We start from the raw sequence: 16194 nt of genomic DNA, 5'->3' as shown, positions 1-16194 counted from the left end.
AGCTTTACATCCCCATGTGGCACTGTGAAAATGGTAGATTTCAAAACTCTGTACAAGATGAATTCATTTAGGTTTTTTGTTTTTTTGGTTTTTTTTTTTTGTCGCCCAGGCTGGAGTACAGTGGCGCGATCTCGGCTCACTGCAAACTCCACCTCCCAGGTTCATGCCATTCTCCTGCCTCAGCCTCCCGAGTAGCAGGCACTACAGGCACCCGCCACCACGCCCGGCTAATTTTTTGTATTTTTAGTAGAGATGGGGTTTCACCCTGTTAGCCAGGATGGTCTCGATCTCCTGACCTCGTGATCTGCCCACCTCGGCCTCCCAAAGTGCTGGGATTACAGGCATGAGCCACCGTGACCGGCCATTTAAGTTTTTTTAAGTATGTAATCTTTATAGGGATTTAAACATGTATAACTGTATCTACAATAATATACACCAAATTAAGAGTTCCTTTATTTGAAGGTTTTTACAAGCACATATATTTTTTCCTACATGTTAAAAATAAGTATTTCCATTGAGGGAAAAAAGACTTGAAGGAAATATCAAATGGGGAGTAAGAAGGGATATAATGGTAACAGGCATGAAATTTCTCAATAGTTTAAAAAGCTGTGTTACTACGCAGGGACATAAGCTCTTCTGAATTCAGCAGGAGCCGGAACATCTTGTGAGCCAGAGGACACTGAGTACCGAGGATAATTGGCACCCAGCCTCGGGGCAGCCGGCGGGACATGCCTGGTGTGAGTGACCGAAGTAAGGCCTGGTGCCCCCCATGACCCAACCCATCACCCCACACTGTCTTTACTATGCTACACACTGCGAAGCCACGGGCTAATCAGTATTTTCTGGAAAGGGAAAAAAAAAAGTTCCTGTGAGCTTTCTCACGTCCATCTCTCCTTTGATGATTTCAGCCAACTTGTGTTTTCAAATGAAAGCATCAGAACATTCTTCAAAAGCCAAAACATCCAGGTAGAAAGGTTGGCCCAATTCAAGGCTTTGCTTACTGGGTTATGAGCTTAGGCTCTGGAGTGAAATAAACCTGGATTCAAATCCAAGGGGTCACTTAAAAGCTGTGTGACCTTGGACCAGTTTCTCTGAACTTTAGCTTCCTAATTTATAAAATATGGCACTTTGGCCGGGCGCAGTGGCTCACACCTGTAATCCCAGCACTTTGGGAGGCCAAAGTGGGCAGATCACTTGAGGCCAGGAGTTGGAGACCAGCCTGGCCAACATGGTGAAACCCTGTCTCTACTAAAAATACAAAAATTAGCTGGGCACAGTAGCGCGTGCCTGTAATCCCAGCTACTCAAGAGGCTGAGGCACAAGAATCGCTTGAACCCGGGAGGCAGAGGGTGCAGTGAGCTGAGATCACGCCACAGCACTCCAACTTGGAGTGAGACCCTGTCTCAAACAAATTTTTCTTAAATAAAATATAATTTAGTACTTTGTCAAACAGTGGGTGTAATCACTGCATGATAATTTGTGTAAAATAATGGCAGAGTGGGGACACATGGCATTATTATCTGCTATTATTACTAACACTATTATTATTATTAACACTATTATTATGATTTTCAATTTTGAATCTGCAGGGCCTGGCATAATAGGTAATCAATAAATGTTGGGCTTGTTAACAGAGGGACAATAAATGTTGTCCTTGTTCTGGAAGAAGGGACAGAAGTTACTGTATACATATATGCATTATTTAAATGTTTAATATTGTATTGCCTCTATAATAAAGAAAAAAGAGGCTGGACACAGTGGCTCTTGCCTATAATCTCAGCACTTTGGGAGGCCGAGCTGGGCAGATCACCTGAGGTCGGGAGTTCGAGACCAGCCTGACCAACATGGAGAAATCCTGTCTCTAATAAAAATACAAAATTAACCGGGCATGGTGGCGCATGCCTGTAATCCCAGCTACTCAGAAGGCTGAGGCAGGAGAGTCGCTTGAACCCGGGAGGTGGAGGTTGCCGTGAGCCAAGATCATGCCATTGCACTCCAACCTGGGCAACAAGAGCTAAACTCCGTCTCAAAAAATAAAAGAAAGAAAGAAAAAAGAGGTTAATAAGCCCGGATGAGCCAGTCATCTGCAAGGCCACATCCCTCATTAGCACTTAGTTCTGGCGCAATGGACTGTGAACCGCCCAAGGTCTTACACAAATCATTGAGACCCAAAGATAAATGCACTGGTCCAGGCGGGGTGGCTCACACCTGCAATTCCAGCACTTTGTGGGGCTGAAGTAGAAGGATTACTTGAGCCTAGGAGTTCAAGACCAGCCTAGGCAACATGGCAAGACCTCCATCTCTAATTTAAAAAAAAAAAAAAAAATCAAGAAAACAAACATAAAAAAATGCATTGGCTCCAAAATGCAACAGAAAATTACAAAATACATCTGGCCTTAACAAAACAATTCTTAACAAAACTCTCAAAATTATAAAAACATAAAAATTCTCAAGAGTAGGCCGGGCGTGGTGGCTCACGCCTGTAATCCCAGCACTTTGGGAGGCCGAGGCGGGTGGATCACGAGGTCAGGAGTTCAAGACCAGCCCGGCCAAGATGGTGAAACCCAGTTTCTATTAAAAGTACAAAAATTACAGCGTGCCTGTAATCCCAGCTACTCAGGAGGCTGAGGCAGGAGACTCGCTTGAACCTGGGGGGTAGAGGTTGCAGTGAGCCGAGATCGCGCCACCGCACTCCAGCCTGGGCAACAGACGAGACTCCGTCTCAAAAAAAAAAAAACCCATCAAGCATCTTTTTCAGCCAGGCATGGTGGCTCACGCCTGTAATCCCAGCACTTTAGGAGGCTGAGGTGGGCGGATCACGAGGTCACAAGTTCAAGACCAGCCTGGCCAAGATGGTGAAACCCCATCTCTACTAAAAACACAAAAATTAGCCAGGCACAGTGGCAGGCTCCTGTAGTCCCAGCTACTCAGGAGGCTGGGGCAGAAGAATCACTTGAACTCGGGAGGAGGAGGTTGCAGTGAGCCGAGATCACGCCACTGCACTGCAGCCTGGGTGACAGAGTAAGACTCCATCTCAAAAAAAAGGATGTAATTTTGATACGTCTCATGGGATATGAGGTGAGCTCCAGACATATTGCTGCCCTGGAAGGTCGAAAATGGCCCAGCATATGAGCCCCAATTCCCACCAGCTCCTTACCTCTTTCACATAGAAGATGATAATGAATTTCAGGGTTGCAATTGCAGGGAGAAGGGGTGAGAAAAAGGCTCCAATCCAACAGATGGTTTGCCCATAAACTATCCCCAGGACGTTATCAGGAATGGCAAACTCCTGCTGCCCCCAGCACTGAATCAGCTTCCAAGAGGAACAGTAGGTCACCAGGAGCCTGGAAACAGACAATTCTCATTTGGGCTACTGGTGTCTGCCAAGGCCACAGAACCATATCACAAAGATCAGGACTATTTCCATGCACATTTCTCATGGACACCGGTTAGTCAAATGTCTTAAAGATGCAGAATATAATGAACTCTGGAATCATTAAGATCAGGTTCCAAGTCTCAGATCTACAGTTCAGCACTCAAATTGATACAACCCTTGACTTCTTCTGTTTGTTTGTTTGTTTGTTTGTTTGTTTGAGACAAGGTCTCACTCTGTTACCCAGTCTGGAGTGTAGTGGTGCAATCATAGCTCACTGTACCTTCGACCTCCAAGGCTCAAGTGATCCTCCTGCCTCAGCCTCCCAAGTGGCTGAGACTATATGTGCATGCTTGGCTAATTGGCTAATTTTTGTTTTTTGTAAGGACAGGGTCTCACTATTTTGCCCAGGCTGGTCTCAAACTCCTGGCCTGAAGTGATCCTCCTATCTTGGCCTCCCCAGTGCTAGGATTATGGGTGTGAGCCACTGTGGCCAGGCTTCCATATTTATTTTTAAGGGCTCACTGGACCTCTGGCCTCTGCCTAGATTATCTGCATACATGGGTAAAGAGTGGTTAAGTGAACAGAGAATAATAACAGAAATGACAACACAGTTTATGATAATCATGCTGGTGATAGCTAATGTTTTGTTGAGTTCTGTACTGTGGAGTGTTCTCAGTGCTTTTATCTGCATTAATTATCCCATTTACTCCTCACCACAAAGTTACTGGGTGGGTACTACTACTATCCCCATTTTACAGATGAGAAAATAGGCCAGAGCTTAAATAACTTGCCCAAGGTCACATGACTAGCAAGGGGCAGGGAGGGAGTATGAACCCAGATCAGGAGACGGGTGTCCATTGCAGCCTGGAGGGTCTGCACCTTTTGTGCTGATGGCAGAAGGTCATCTCCAGCAAAACCTCATGGAAAGCGACCCCATTTCTGCTCTTCATGCTGCCTTTAGATGGGCAACTAATGAATGCTGAGGTCAACAGCCTGGAGCTGCTTGAAAGTTTCCAGTTGTGAACAGACACAATGGTTCAAACCTGTAATCCCAGCACTTTGGAAGGCGGAGGCAGGAGGATCGTCTGAGGCCAGTTCGAGACCAGCCTGGACAACATAGCAAGAGCCCCTCTCTACAAAAAATTAAAAACTTGGCCGGGCGCAGTGGCTCATGCCTGTAATCCCAGCACTTTGGAAGTCCGAGGCAGGTGGATCACGAGGTCAGGATATCCAGAACATCCTGGCTAACATGGTGAAAACCCATCTCTATTAAAAATACAAAAAATTGGCCAGGCGTGGTGGCACACACCTGTAGTCCCAGCTACTCGGGAGGCTGAGGCAGGAGAGTCGCTTGAACCTGGGAGGCGGAGGGTGCAGTGAGCCAAGATCGCGCCACTGCACTCCAGCCTGGGTGACAGAGCAAGACCCTGCCTCAAAAAAAAAAAAAAGAAAGTTACCAGTTGTCAGATTTCCAGGGCTGTAGAGTCATCCAGCAGCTTCTGCAATGCAGCTGCCATGGGACCCTCCAGTTGTATGTGTGTATGTGTGTGTATGTGTGTGTGTGCATGTATGTGGTGGGGGGATAATATGGGCACCCCTCACACTTACTTTCTAGGAAAATCCACGAAGAGTGTCACAGCCAAGATGATGATGAAGTCGAAGATCATCAGCTTGTACATTTCCTGCCCAACTTGGGTCTCCCAGCACTGAAACCAAAGAGAGTGAGGGAAACTGAAAGACCCTAGCTGAGGCAGAGAAAACCAGGCTCCCAAGACACCTTCTAGTTCCCTTTCCAACTCCAGATCCTGTGGCTCCAGTGAGGGCATCAGCTGATGCAAACTCTGAGCCTCAGCACAGACGTTGGTTTCCAAGCCCTCAGAAGTGCCTGGGGTTAGACTCCATGGGGCCAGACTCTGTCCCATCATTAGAACTAGAAAGCGAAGTAAATGCAGTTCAAACCCATGGCTTTAACCGCTGTTCTCTTGACCATGACACTGTATTCCAGAAAGACCCACCCAGCCGAACGCCCCCGCCCCGCAACTCACCGGGTAGAGTTTCTGGTTGTAGCCACAGAGGTCACATGTGTCATCATCACAGGATGTGATCTTGGAGCCCAGCGTGAACACCAGGACACATATGGTGGCCAGCCGCATAAAGACACACCTTCGGGGAGAGAAGGAGAGAGGATGGGAAGATGAGGCCCTCAGGGCAGCTGGTCCCTTGGAACTGGGGCTAGGGAATGTAGAAGCTGCCTTTCTATTTTTTTTTTTTTTTTTTTTTTTTTTGAGATGGAGTGTTTGCTCTGTCGCCCAGGCTGGAGAGCAGTGGTGTGATCTCAGCTCTCCTGCCTCAGCCTCCCAAGTAGCTGGGATTACAGGTGTCTGCCACCATACCCAGCTAATTTTTTTTCTATTTTTAGTAGAGCTGAGGTTTCACCATATTGCCCAGGTGGTCTCGAACTCCTGGCCCCAAGCAATCCACCTGTCTCGGGCTCCCAAAGTGCTAGGATTACAGGTGTGAGCCACCGTGCCCGGCCCAAAGCTGCCTTTCTTAAAACCCCAGCCAGGCATAGTGGCTCACGCCTATAATCCCAGCACCTTGGGAGGTAGAGACAGGAGGATCACGTGAGCCCCTGAGTTTGAGACCAACCTGGGCAGTCAAGTAAGACCACCACCCCCTGGCCGTCTCTACAAAAAAATAAAAATAAAAATGAGCAAGGTATGGTGGTGACCCAGCTACACAGGAGGCTGAGTCAAGAGGATTGCTTGAGCCCAGGAGATCAAGGCTGCAGTGAGCCGAGATTGAGCCACTGTACTCTAGCCTCAGAGACAGAGTGAGAAAAAACAAACAAACAAAAAAACCAATGTTGGGCATGGTGGCTCATGCCTGTAATCCCAGCACTTTGGGGAGGCCGAGGCAGAGGGATCACCTGAGGTCAGGAATTCAAGACTGGCCTAGTCAACATGGTGAAACCGTCTCTACCAAAAATATAAAAATTAGCTGGGCGTGGTGGCACATGGCTGTAGTCCCAGCTACTTCAGAGGCTGTGGCAGGAGAATCACTTGAATCTGGGGCACGGAGGTTGCAGTGAGCCGAGATCACACCACTACACTCCAGCCTGGGCGACAGAGCAAGACTCCATCTCAAAAAAAAAAAAAAAAAAAAAAAAAAAAAAAAAAAAAGCAGGCCGGGCACGGTGGCTCACACCTGTAATCCCAGCACTTTGGGAGGCAGAGGCAGGCAGATCACCTGAGGTCAGGAGTTCGAAACCAGCCTGACGAACATGGAGAAACCCCGTCTCCACTACAAATACAAAATTAGCTGGGCATGGTGGCACACATCCCTGCAATCTCAGCTACTCAGGAGTCTGAGGTGGGAGAATCGCTTGAACCTGGGAGGCGAAGGTTGCGGTGAGATGAGATCACGCCATTGCACTCCAGCCTGGACAACAAGAGCGAAACTCCATCTCAGAAATAAATAAATAATAAATAAGCAAACGCCTAAATGGGTACAGAATTTCTGTTGGGGCTGATGAAAAGGTTCTGGAGATGGATGGTGGTGTTGGTTGCACAACATTGGGTCTATACTTAATGCCACCAAATTGTACTCTGACGATGGTTAAAATGGCAACTTTTATAATACATATATGTTACTACAATTTTTTAAAAAGATCAGAAAGCTGGGACCTCCTAATTCCGTGATGACGTAGTGACACTACAGGACATGACACATTCCTGAAAAGAACCAATGGAATCTTTTCTGTGTCAGCGTCAAGGGATGTCTGGTATGCTGAAAAGTGAAAAAAAGTATGCTGCAGAGATATCACATAAATACGATCCTATTTTTGGAAGAAAAAACATGTGAGTGTTGGCACAAACATAAGGAACTGTGCAGACAAAAACACACTGGATTCAAGGGAGGTGGGCGGAGACGGTGAGTTTTTGTTCTCATTTTTTTTTAAGACAATTTTCCATTGTTTGGTTTGTAATACAAAAATAAATTAAATAGAAACATTTGGCTAACATGGCGAAAGCCCATCTCTACTAAAAAATACAAAAAATTAGCCGGCCGTGGTGCTGGGCACCTGTAGTCCCAGCTACTTGGGAGGCTGAGGCAGAAGAATGGCGTGAACCCGGGAGGCAGAGCTTACAGTGAGCCAAGATCGAGCCACTGCATTCCAGCCTGGGCAACAAAGCGAGACTCCATCTCAAAAAAAAAGAAAAAAACAGAAAAAGAAGGAATAATTTAAAAAATAAGGGAGGCTGGGCATGGTGGCTCATAAGCCTGTAATCCCAACGCTTTGGGAGGCTGAGGTGGGAAGATTGCTTGACCCCAGGAGTTTGAGAACAGCCTGGGCAACGTGAGGAGATCCTGTCTCTACAAAAAATCAAAAAATTGGCTTGGCACGGTCGTGTGCACCTGTAGTCCCAGCTACTCGAGAGACTGAGGCAGGAGGGTCACTTGGGCCCAGGTGGTCAAGGCTGCAGTGACCTATGATCGTGCCACTGCACTCCAGCCTGGACAACACAGCAAGACCCAGTCCCAGAAAAAAAAAATGGAAAGAGAAGAATGGGGGAAAGAGCGAACCCACGCCCTCTGCTCACTCTTCTCATTACTAACACCACCTTCTGTGTCTCTGCTGGGATACAACAGGAAGGACATGGCACCCCTGATGAGGTTTCCTTAACTAAAAACTGACACAGAATCTAACAAAAACTCTGAATCTACACAGTCATTTACAGCAACTATGGGCATAGAAAAACAAATTAAACACACCAGGAAGAAACAATGGACGAAATCCAGAATAGGAACTATTCTACAGGAAAATGATCCAGTTTCTTCCACAAATCAAAAGCCTAACAAAAGGGGAGGGGAAACTCTGACAAGAATAAAAGAGATTTAGGAGACATGACCACCAAACAGCATGTGGGCCTTGTTTGGATTCGGCTTTGAACAAATCAACTGTGGAAAACCATCTGCAACCCCAATGGGGAGACCGCCTCGATTTTATTAGGTGTGATGATGGTTATATATTTAAAGCTCCCATCACTTAGAGATATAATGAAGTTGGCTGGGCACGGTGACTCATGCCTGTAATCCCAGCACTTTGGGAGGTTAAGGTGGGTGGATCATCGGAGGTCAGGAGTTCAAGACCAGCCTGGCCAACATGGTGAAACCCCATCTCTACTAAAAATATATTTTAAAAAATTAGCCAGGCATGGTGGCCCATGCCTGTAGTCCCAGCTATTCAAGAGACTGAGGCAGGAGAATTGCTTGAACCCGGGAGGTGGAGGTTGCAGTGAGCCAAGATCACGCCACTGCACTCCAGCCTGAACAACAGAGCAAGACTCCATCTCAAAAAAAAAAAGGTATAATGAAGTGTTTACAGATGAAATGGCATGTTGCCTGAGATTTGCTTAAAGTAATCCAGCAAATTAGGAGAGAATGGATGGAAATGAGATTAGCAAAATGTTGGGAATGACTGAAATGTAAGTGAAAGGTATATGGGGATCATTACACTATGCATTCTGTTTGAAAACTTTGAGACGGGGCATGGTGGCTCTTGCCTGTAATCCCAGGATTTGGGAGGTGGAGGTGGGAGGGTCACTTAAGCCCAGGAATTCAAGACCAGCCTGGGCAACATAACAAAACCCTGTCTCTACCAAAAAAAATTTTTTTAATTAGCTGGGCATGGTGGTGCATGTCTATAGTCCCAGCTACGTGGGAGGCTGAGGTGGGAGGATTGTTTGAGATCAGGGATTTGAGACTGCAGTGAATTATGATTGCACCACTGCACTCCAGCCTGGGTGACAGAGTAAGACCCCATCTCAAAAAAAAAAAAAAGGAAGAAAATTTTCAAAATAAAAAATGTTTTAAATAAGTTGCAAATGCAATCTAAGGCATTTGAGAAACAGAAAGAAAACTCTCAAGTCCTGCACAGTCCCACCTGGTCCTCTCCACTCATTTGTGTTAACTCCCTGGACTCTGCCTTATAGCTGTCATTTCTGACAACTTTAGAGCAACCCCTCCTCTTAGGGTCCCAGCCTATGCCCTGTGCTATTATATGGAGCAAAAATATAATACCAAGGAATAGACTCTCAAATCAAAGACATTTCACCATATATACAAATTCTGATTCATTCATGGGGGCTGTCTGAAGGTTGAGGAGGACTCTTGGCGCAGCAAGAAAATGCACCACAATTGATTAGCGATGTCTGCCATGGGCAAGAGAGTGGGTAGGTGGTGACTGGCTTGAACATGCCTGCCATCTTCATGTTAGGCATTACCTAAGGATTGTCAGACGGATCTCAAAGCCTGGAGAATAATCCTCATAGCGGATGATCTTGGTAAAGATCATTGGGGTGATAAAATTGGCCAGTGTGATCACGATAGACGGTAGATACAATATCAAGAGGTTCTCTCCAAAAACCATCTTGTCGATTTCCTAGGAGGATAACAAAACTTATTAGTCAGGAGTATATAAGGAAGTTACACCACAAATAGAACGAAAAAGAACTCAACTATGTGTGTTGGGAAAACAAAACATATTTGTCATTGAGCATGGCCTGAAAATGCAAGACATCTCGTTCCTTTTTTTTTTAATGAGATGGAGTCTACCTCTGTCGCCCAGGCTTGAGTGCAGGGACATGATCTCGGCTCACTGCAACCTCCGTCTCCCTGGTTCAAGCAATTCTCCTGCCTCAGCCTCCCGAGTAGCTGGGACTACAGGTACCCGCCACCATGCCAGGCTAATTTTTGTATTTTTAGTAGAGACAGGGTTTCACCATGTTGGTCAGGCTGGTCTCAAACTCCTGACCTCAGGTGATCCACCCCACTTTGGCCTCCCAAAGTACTAGGATTACAGGCATGAGCCACCTCGCCCGGCCGCCATCTCCTTCTTCAGATGTTCAAAAAGAGGTATCTAGTACTGTGCTGGAAGAAAACCAGTCTCTACTGGATTTATTAAGGGGATGTATAAGAAGACCCATGTATTCTGTATAAACGGGCAATTTAAAGTATCTTCAACGGTGTAGAATTGATTGATTTGAAATTGAAAGAGCAATTCCCTGCTTTCACAGTAACAGACCACTTAGACAATATATAGCCATCCGCAATAAAAAGTAAATTTCCTAGCCTCCCTTGTAGCTAGGTACTACCATGTGACTAAATTCTGGCCAAGGGGATATGAGTGGAAGTTTTTAGCGTAACCTCCAGGTTATGTCCTTTAAAGGAAGAAATGTGACCTCCTTAGCCCCTTCATCTCCTTCCCCTTGGCTAGAACGTGGCCATGGTGGTGAGCTATCTTTTACCATACAGAAGACGATACCCAGCCAGGCACGGTGGCTCATGCCTGTAATCCCAGCACTTTGGGAGGCTGAGACAGGTGGATCACTTGAGGTCAAAAGTTCGAGACCAGCCTGGCCAAACTGGCGAAACCCTGTCTTTACCAAAAATACAAAAATTAGCCAGGTGTGGTGGCGGGTGCCTGTAATCCCAGCTACTCGGGAGGCTGAGACAGGAGAATTACTTGAACCCAGGAGGTGGAGGTTGCGGTGAGCCAAGATTGCACCACTGTACACCAGCCTGGGTGACAGAGCGAGACTCTGTCTCAAAAAAAAAAGAAAGAAAAAAGAAAGAAGAAAAGAAAACCATATCCTAGGGAGGGCAGAGCCACAAGATGAACGGAACCTGGACACCTGCTGATTGATTTCATAAAACAGAGCCACTGGACAAACTTGGATTTTTAAAACCACTGCTATTTTAAGTAAACCAAGGCCTTAGTTCATAAATAACAGTCAGGGATAAAACCCTAATCCAGCCTAGTTTTGAATATTGCAAATTCCAGGAGCAGTAAGGATCTCAAACACTACACTTTAGATGCTTTTAAAAAATTCTCTAAGGCCAGGTGCGGTGACTCACACCTGCAATCCCAGCACTTTGGGAGGCCAAGGTGGGTGGATCTCTTGAGGTCAAGAGTTTGAGACCAGCCTGGCCAACATGGTGAAACCCTGTCTCTGCTAAAAATACAAAAATTAGCTGGGTGTGGTGGTGCATCCCTGTAATGCCAGCTACTAGGGAGGCTGAGGCACGAGAATCGCTTGAACCTGGGAGGTGGAGGTTACAGTGAGCTGAGATCACACCACCACACTTCAGCCTGAGCGACAGAGTGAGACTCTGTCTCAACAACAAAAACAAAAAAGTTCCCCTAAAAATGAAAACTGGGCAGGGCACAGTGGCTCACACCTGTAATCCCAGCACTTTGGGAGGCGGAGGCGAGCAGATCACCTGAGGTCAGAAGTTCAAGACCAGCCTGACCAACATGGAGAAACCCCGTCTCTACTAAAAACACAAAATTAGCCGGGCGTGGTGGCACATGCCTGTAATCCCAGCTACTCTGGAGGCTGAGGCAGGAGAATCATTTGAACCTGGGAGGCAGAGGCTGCAGTGAGCCAAGACAATGCCATTGCACACCAGCCTGGGCAACAAGAGCGAAACTCTGTCTCAAAAAAAAGTGGAAACTGATCACCTCTGATTTTCAGGCCTTGATCATATCAGCCAAACTTGTATCTCCATAAGTAAAACAGAAATGACGATGGTATCTACCTCACAGATTTTCAGTGCACTAGGCATAATGTCCAGCCAGAGTACAAGTTAACTTACCTTTTTCATGTGCTCTTGCGAGAAGACAGTTGCTACGTATATTGCATAAAAGCACGCCCCTAAAACAGCCAGAACAATACAGTTCAAAAACAGTCTCAAAGAGTAAATGCGTATTGTTTCTTCTGAGGTCCTTTCTGCTATTTTCTGCCGTATTCTTTCTTCCTCCAGATCTGCCTGAAGATAAAAGAAAATTCACTTGTGAGCAGTGGGATGAAGGGATACTCAGGGATAGAAACTGATTAATCATTCTCTCCCTATCCATCTTTAAGAGTTCTAGCCAGGCATGGTGGCTCACTCCTGTAACCCTAGCACCGTGGGAGGCCAAGGTAGGAGGATCACTTGAGCCCAGGAGTTCAAGACCAACCCTAGCAACATAGTGAGACCCCATCTCTACAAGAAAACCCAGAAGAATTAGCTGGGTGTGGTGATGAGTGCCTGTAGTCCCTGCTACTCAGGAGGCTGATGTGGAAGATTGCTTAAGCCCGGGAGTTCGAGTCTGCAGTTATGTATGATCACGTCACTGTACTCCAGCCTGGGTGACAGAGTGAAATGCGATCTCAGAAAGAAAAAAAAAAAAAAAAAAGACATCTTTTAAATATTCATCTCCCCCAAGAAACCATCCTAGACTTAGCCCAACTACTTTTTTTTTTTTTTTTTTGAGACGGAGTCTCGCTCTATTGCCAGACTGGAGTGCAGTGGTCCAATCTCGGCTCACTGCAACCTCTGACTCCCTGGTTCAAGTCATTCTTCTGCCTCAGCCTCCCGAATAGCTAGGATTACAGGCATGCACCACCACGCCAGCTAATTTTTGTAATTTTAGTAGAGACGGGGTTTCACCATATTGGCCAGGATGGTCTCAATCTCCTGATCCTGACCTGCCTCGGCCTCCCAAAGTGCTGGATTACAGGCATGAGCCACCATGCCTGGCCTAGCCCAACTATTTTTTATATCTACTAAAGACCTAAGTAAAGGCAGAACCTCCTATTTAAGACTGCAATTGGGCTTTGCAATAAATGTGAAAACAGAACTATAAACTATTCATGATATTACTTAAATATAGTATGTGTCATTTCTTCAAACACAATACAGGTAAGGTGTTGTTATTTTTTCTTTTACACAATGTAGTAGTCTCTGCTTTTATTAGGAGAATTTAATCAGTTCGTATTTAGTGTAAGAAAGAATAGATTTGATTTGATTCCTTCCATTTTATTATGCTTTTGATTTATTTGTTCCCTCCTCCTTTTCTTTGATGGGTTTATTAACGTGCTATTCTTTACTCCTTTCTCTCCTTATTCATTTGGAAACTGTCATGTACTTTTTTTTTTTTTTTTTTTTTTTGAGATGGAGTCTCGCTCTGTCACCCAGGCTGGAATGCAGTGGTGCAATCTTGGCTCACTGCAACCTCTGCCTCCCGGTTCAAGTGATTCTCTTGCCTCAGACTCCCAAGTAGCTGGGACTACAGGCATGTGCCACCATGCCCAGCTAATTTTTTGTATTTTTAGTAGAGATGGTTGGAAACTCTCTTGTACTTTTTTTTTCTTTTTTGAGACAGAGTCTCACTCTGTCACCCAGGCTGGAATGCAGTGGCACAATCTCGGCTCACTGCAACCTCTGCCTCCCGGTTCAAGTGATTCTCTTGCCTCAGACTCCCAAGTAGCTAGGACTACAGGCGCCACCATGCCCGGCTAATTTTTTGTATTTTTAGTAGAGATAGGGTTTCACCATGTTAGCCAGGATGGTCTCGATTTCCTGACCTTGTGATCTGCCTGCCTCAGCCTCCCAAAGTGCTGGGATTACAGGCATAAGCCACCACGCCCGGTCTGTACTTTTTCATATACTCTCCATCCCACACTATTGTCATAACATTCCCTCCTTACTCCCATTTCTCGTGGTATAAGTAGTGTTTATGACAGGTCCTCCTCAGGTGGAAAAATAACAGTGTAAAGTAGCAGGGCATGGGGAAAGACATCACCTTCTTCCAGCCACTGCGACCCCACCCTACTTCCCAGTACCAGTTCACCAGTGCTCCTGTTCAGGTCTAGGGTAATCAACCCCAGTAACGTGTTTGCTGTGAGAAGTTCTTGAAAGCTACAGAGGGGTAACTTGCTAAGCACCAGGGACAACCTGTCCCCCACCCTGATCCTCTGCAAGCTGAAAACTCAGGATCCAAAGGCAGGACCTTGCTGGTGAGGACCCCACCAGGGGCAAACCCAGGAGCACTCACTCGGAGCTCGTACCGCAAGCTGCTGTGCTTCAGATCCGCCATGCCACGGTTAGTGATGCAGAAGTCCCAGCCAGCAAATATCTTGTTGCAGTAACTCTGAAAGTGCTCCTCACTCCGAATCAGGTTGATTTTGAACCCTTCCACCGACCTGACCCCAAAACACAATCATCCTTCTTATAGAAACAACAGCAAAAGAGAGTCCCCTGAATTGGCTCTGTCTGAAACTTAAAAAGTTAGACATAGCTGCATTTTCAGCCCATTGTGACATGGTCAAGTTTGGGGCCATTCTAAATATATGTGGCAGCTAACAAGGTATCTCATTGTTGATCCTTTCCTTTTACCTATCTAATCGCTTCAATCACAGCTAGAATAAAATCCAAATTTTCTTCCCCAACTTTTATTTTAGATTCAGGAATACATGTGCAGGTTTGTAACCTTGGTAATATTGCACAATGCTGAGATTTGGGATAGAAACGATCCCATCATCCAGGTACTGAGCACAGTATCCAATAGTTCTTCAATCCTTGCTCCCTCTCTCCCTCTCCCTCTCCACTCTAGGAGTCCTCAGTGTCTTTTGTTGCCATCTTTATGTCCATGAGTACCCAATGTTTAGCTCCCACTAATAAGTGAGAACATGAGGTATTTGGTTTTCTGTTCCTGCATTAATTTGCTTTGGATAACGGCCTCTAGCTGCAACCATGTTGCTGCAAAGGACATGATTTCATTCTTTTTTATGGCTGTGTAGTATTCCATGGTGTATGTGTACCACATTTTCTTTATCCAGTCCTCCGTTGATGGGCACCTAGGTTGATTCCATTTCTTTGCTATTGTGAACAGCACTGTGATGAATATACGAGTGCATATGTCTTTCTGGTAGAACGATTCATTTTCTTTTAAAATCCAGACTCCTTAATACAGCCTAGATATCCTATACGATCCAGCTCTGCCGTCGTCTCTCCTCCCATGTAACTATACTTGCTTTCTCTCCTTTCTATAAATACACAAATTCCTGTTCCTGCCTCTGGGACTCTACACTTGGGAATTCCCACCACCATCTCCAGAGATGGTGCTCCTCTGACCCTCCCTATGGCTGGTCTCCTTCCCATCCTTCAGGTTTTGGCTCAAACAATCCCTTTATAATCCCTCACCTCCCCCATCTAAGGCTATAACCCCCACTTCAAGTCAGTCCCTTTTATTTATCTATTTATTTACTTATTTATTTATTTTTGAGACGGAGTCTCATTCTGTTGCCCAGGCTGGAGTGCAGTGGCGTGGTCTTGGCTCACTGCAACCTCCGCCTCCCGGGTTCAAGTGATTCTCCTGCCTGAGCCTTCCGAGCAGCTGGGATTACAGGCATCTGCCACCATGCCCAGCTAATTTTCTGTATTTTTAGTAGAGACAGGATTTCACCAGGTTGGCCAGGCTGGTCTCGACCTCCTGACCCCATGATCCGTCCACCTCAGCCTCCCAAAGCGCTGAGATTACAGGCATGAGCCACCGCGCCCAGCCCAATCCCTTTTATTTAATTCATGGGAATGACACTAACCTGCAATTATCTTATTCATCTGTTTACTGCTTGTAACTCCTTACTCTAACTAAATTTTAAATTCCTTGAGAGCAGGTACCCTGGCTATCTTGCCACCTTTATATCCATAATGTATGGACTATATACTTTGATTAACATGCAACTGATGGATGAAGCAATGAATAAATGACTTAAATTAACTATTTAGTGAGCACCTGTTTAGGTCAGATACAATTCTGTTGCATATTTTTATTCATTCAAATGCTTTCATGGAAAAAAATCCACCTGGCACTTGGTATAAAACACCAGATGCCATGCACAGTCCTCTGTAGATGAAACAGGTTATTTTTAGGATTTGCCAGTGAGGCATGAAAACAACAGAAATGGAAGGAATTGTTATGATCAGTC

The 16194-nt window shown here is 45.7% G+C and overlaps 1 protein-coding gene across 3 annotated transcripts in view; it reads right to left on the bottom strand.

The window, feature by feature from the left end:
• TMC7 (transmembrane channel like 7) overlaps window positions 1–16194 on the bottom strand; it is a 78766-nt gene that overhangs the window by 13477 nt on the left and 49095 nt on the right. For all 3 annotated transcript variants that reach the window (XM_024241417.3, XM_024241418.3, XM_054534808.2), the window contains exons 7-12: window positions 14262–14409; window positions 12038–12211; window positions 9664–9821; window positions 5422–5539; window positions 4985–5082; window positions 3158–3344 (exon numbers count right to left, since the gene is read on the bottom strand). In XM_024241417.3, coding sequence (XP_024097185.2) covers window positions 3158–3344; window positions 4985–5082; window positions 5422–5539; window positions 9664–9821; window positions 12038–12211; window positions 14262–14409 — 883 coding nt within the window. The remainder of the gene's footprint in view (window positions 1–3157; window positions 3345–4984; window positions 5083–5421; window positions 5540–9663; window positions 9822–12037; window positions 12212–14261; window positions 14410–16194) is intronic.

The sequence above is a fragment of the Pongo abelii genome, chromosome 18, assembly GCF_028885655.2.
Source record: "Pongo abelii isolate AG06213 chromosome 18, NHGRI_mPonAbe1-v2.0_pri, whole genome shotgun sequence".
Lineage (NCBI taxonomy): Eukaryota > Metazoa > Chordata > Mammalia > Primates > Hominidae > Pongo > Pongo abelii.
The sequence above is the reverse complement of the archived record's forward strand: the minus strand, read 5'-3'. Positions and strand labels throughout refer to the sequence as shown.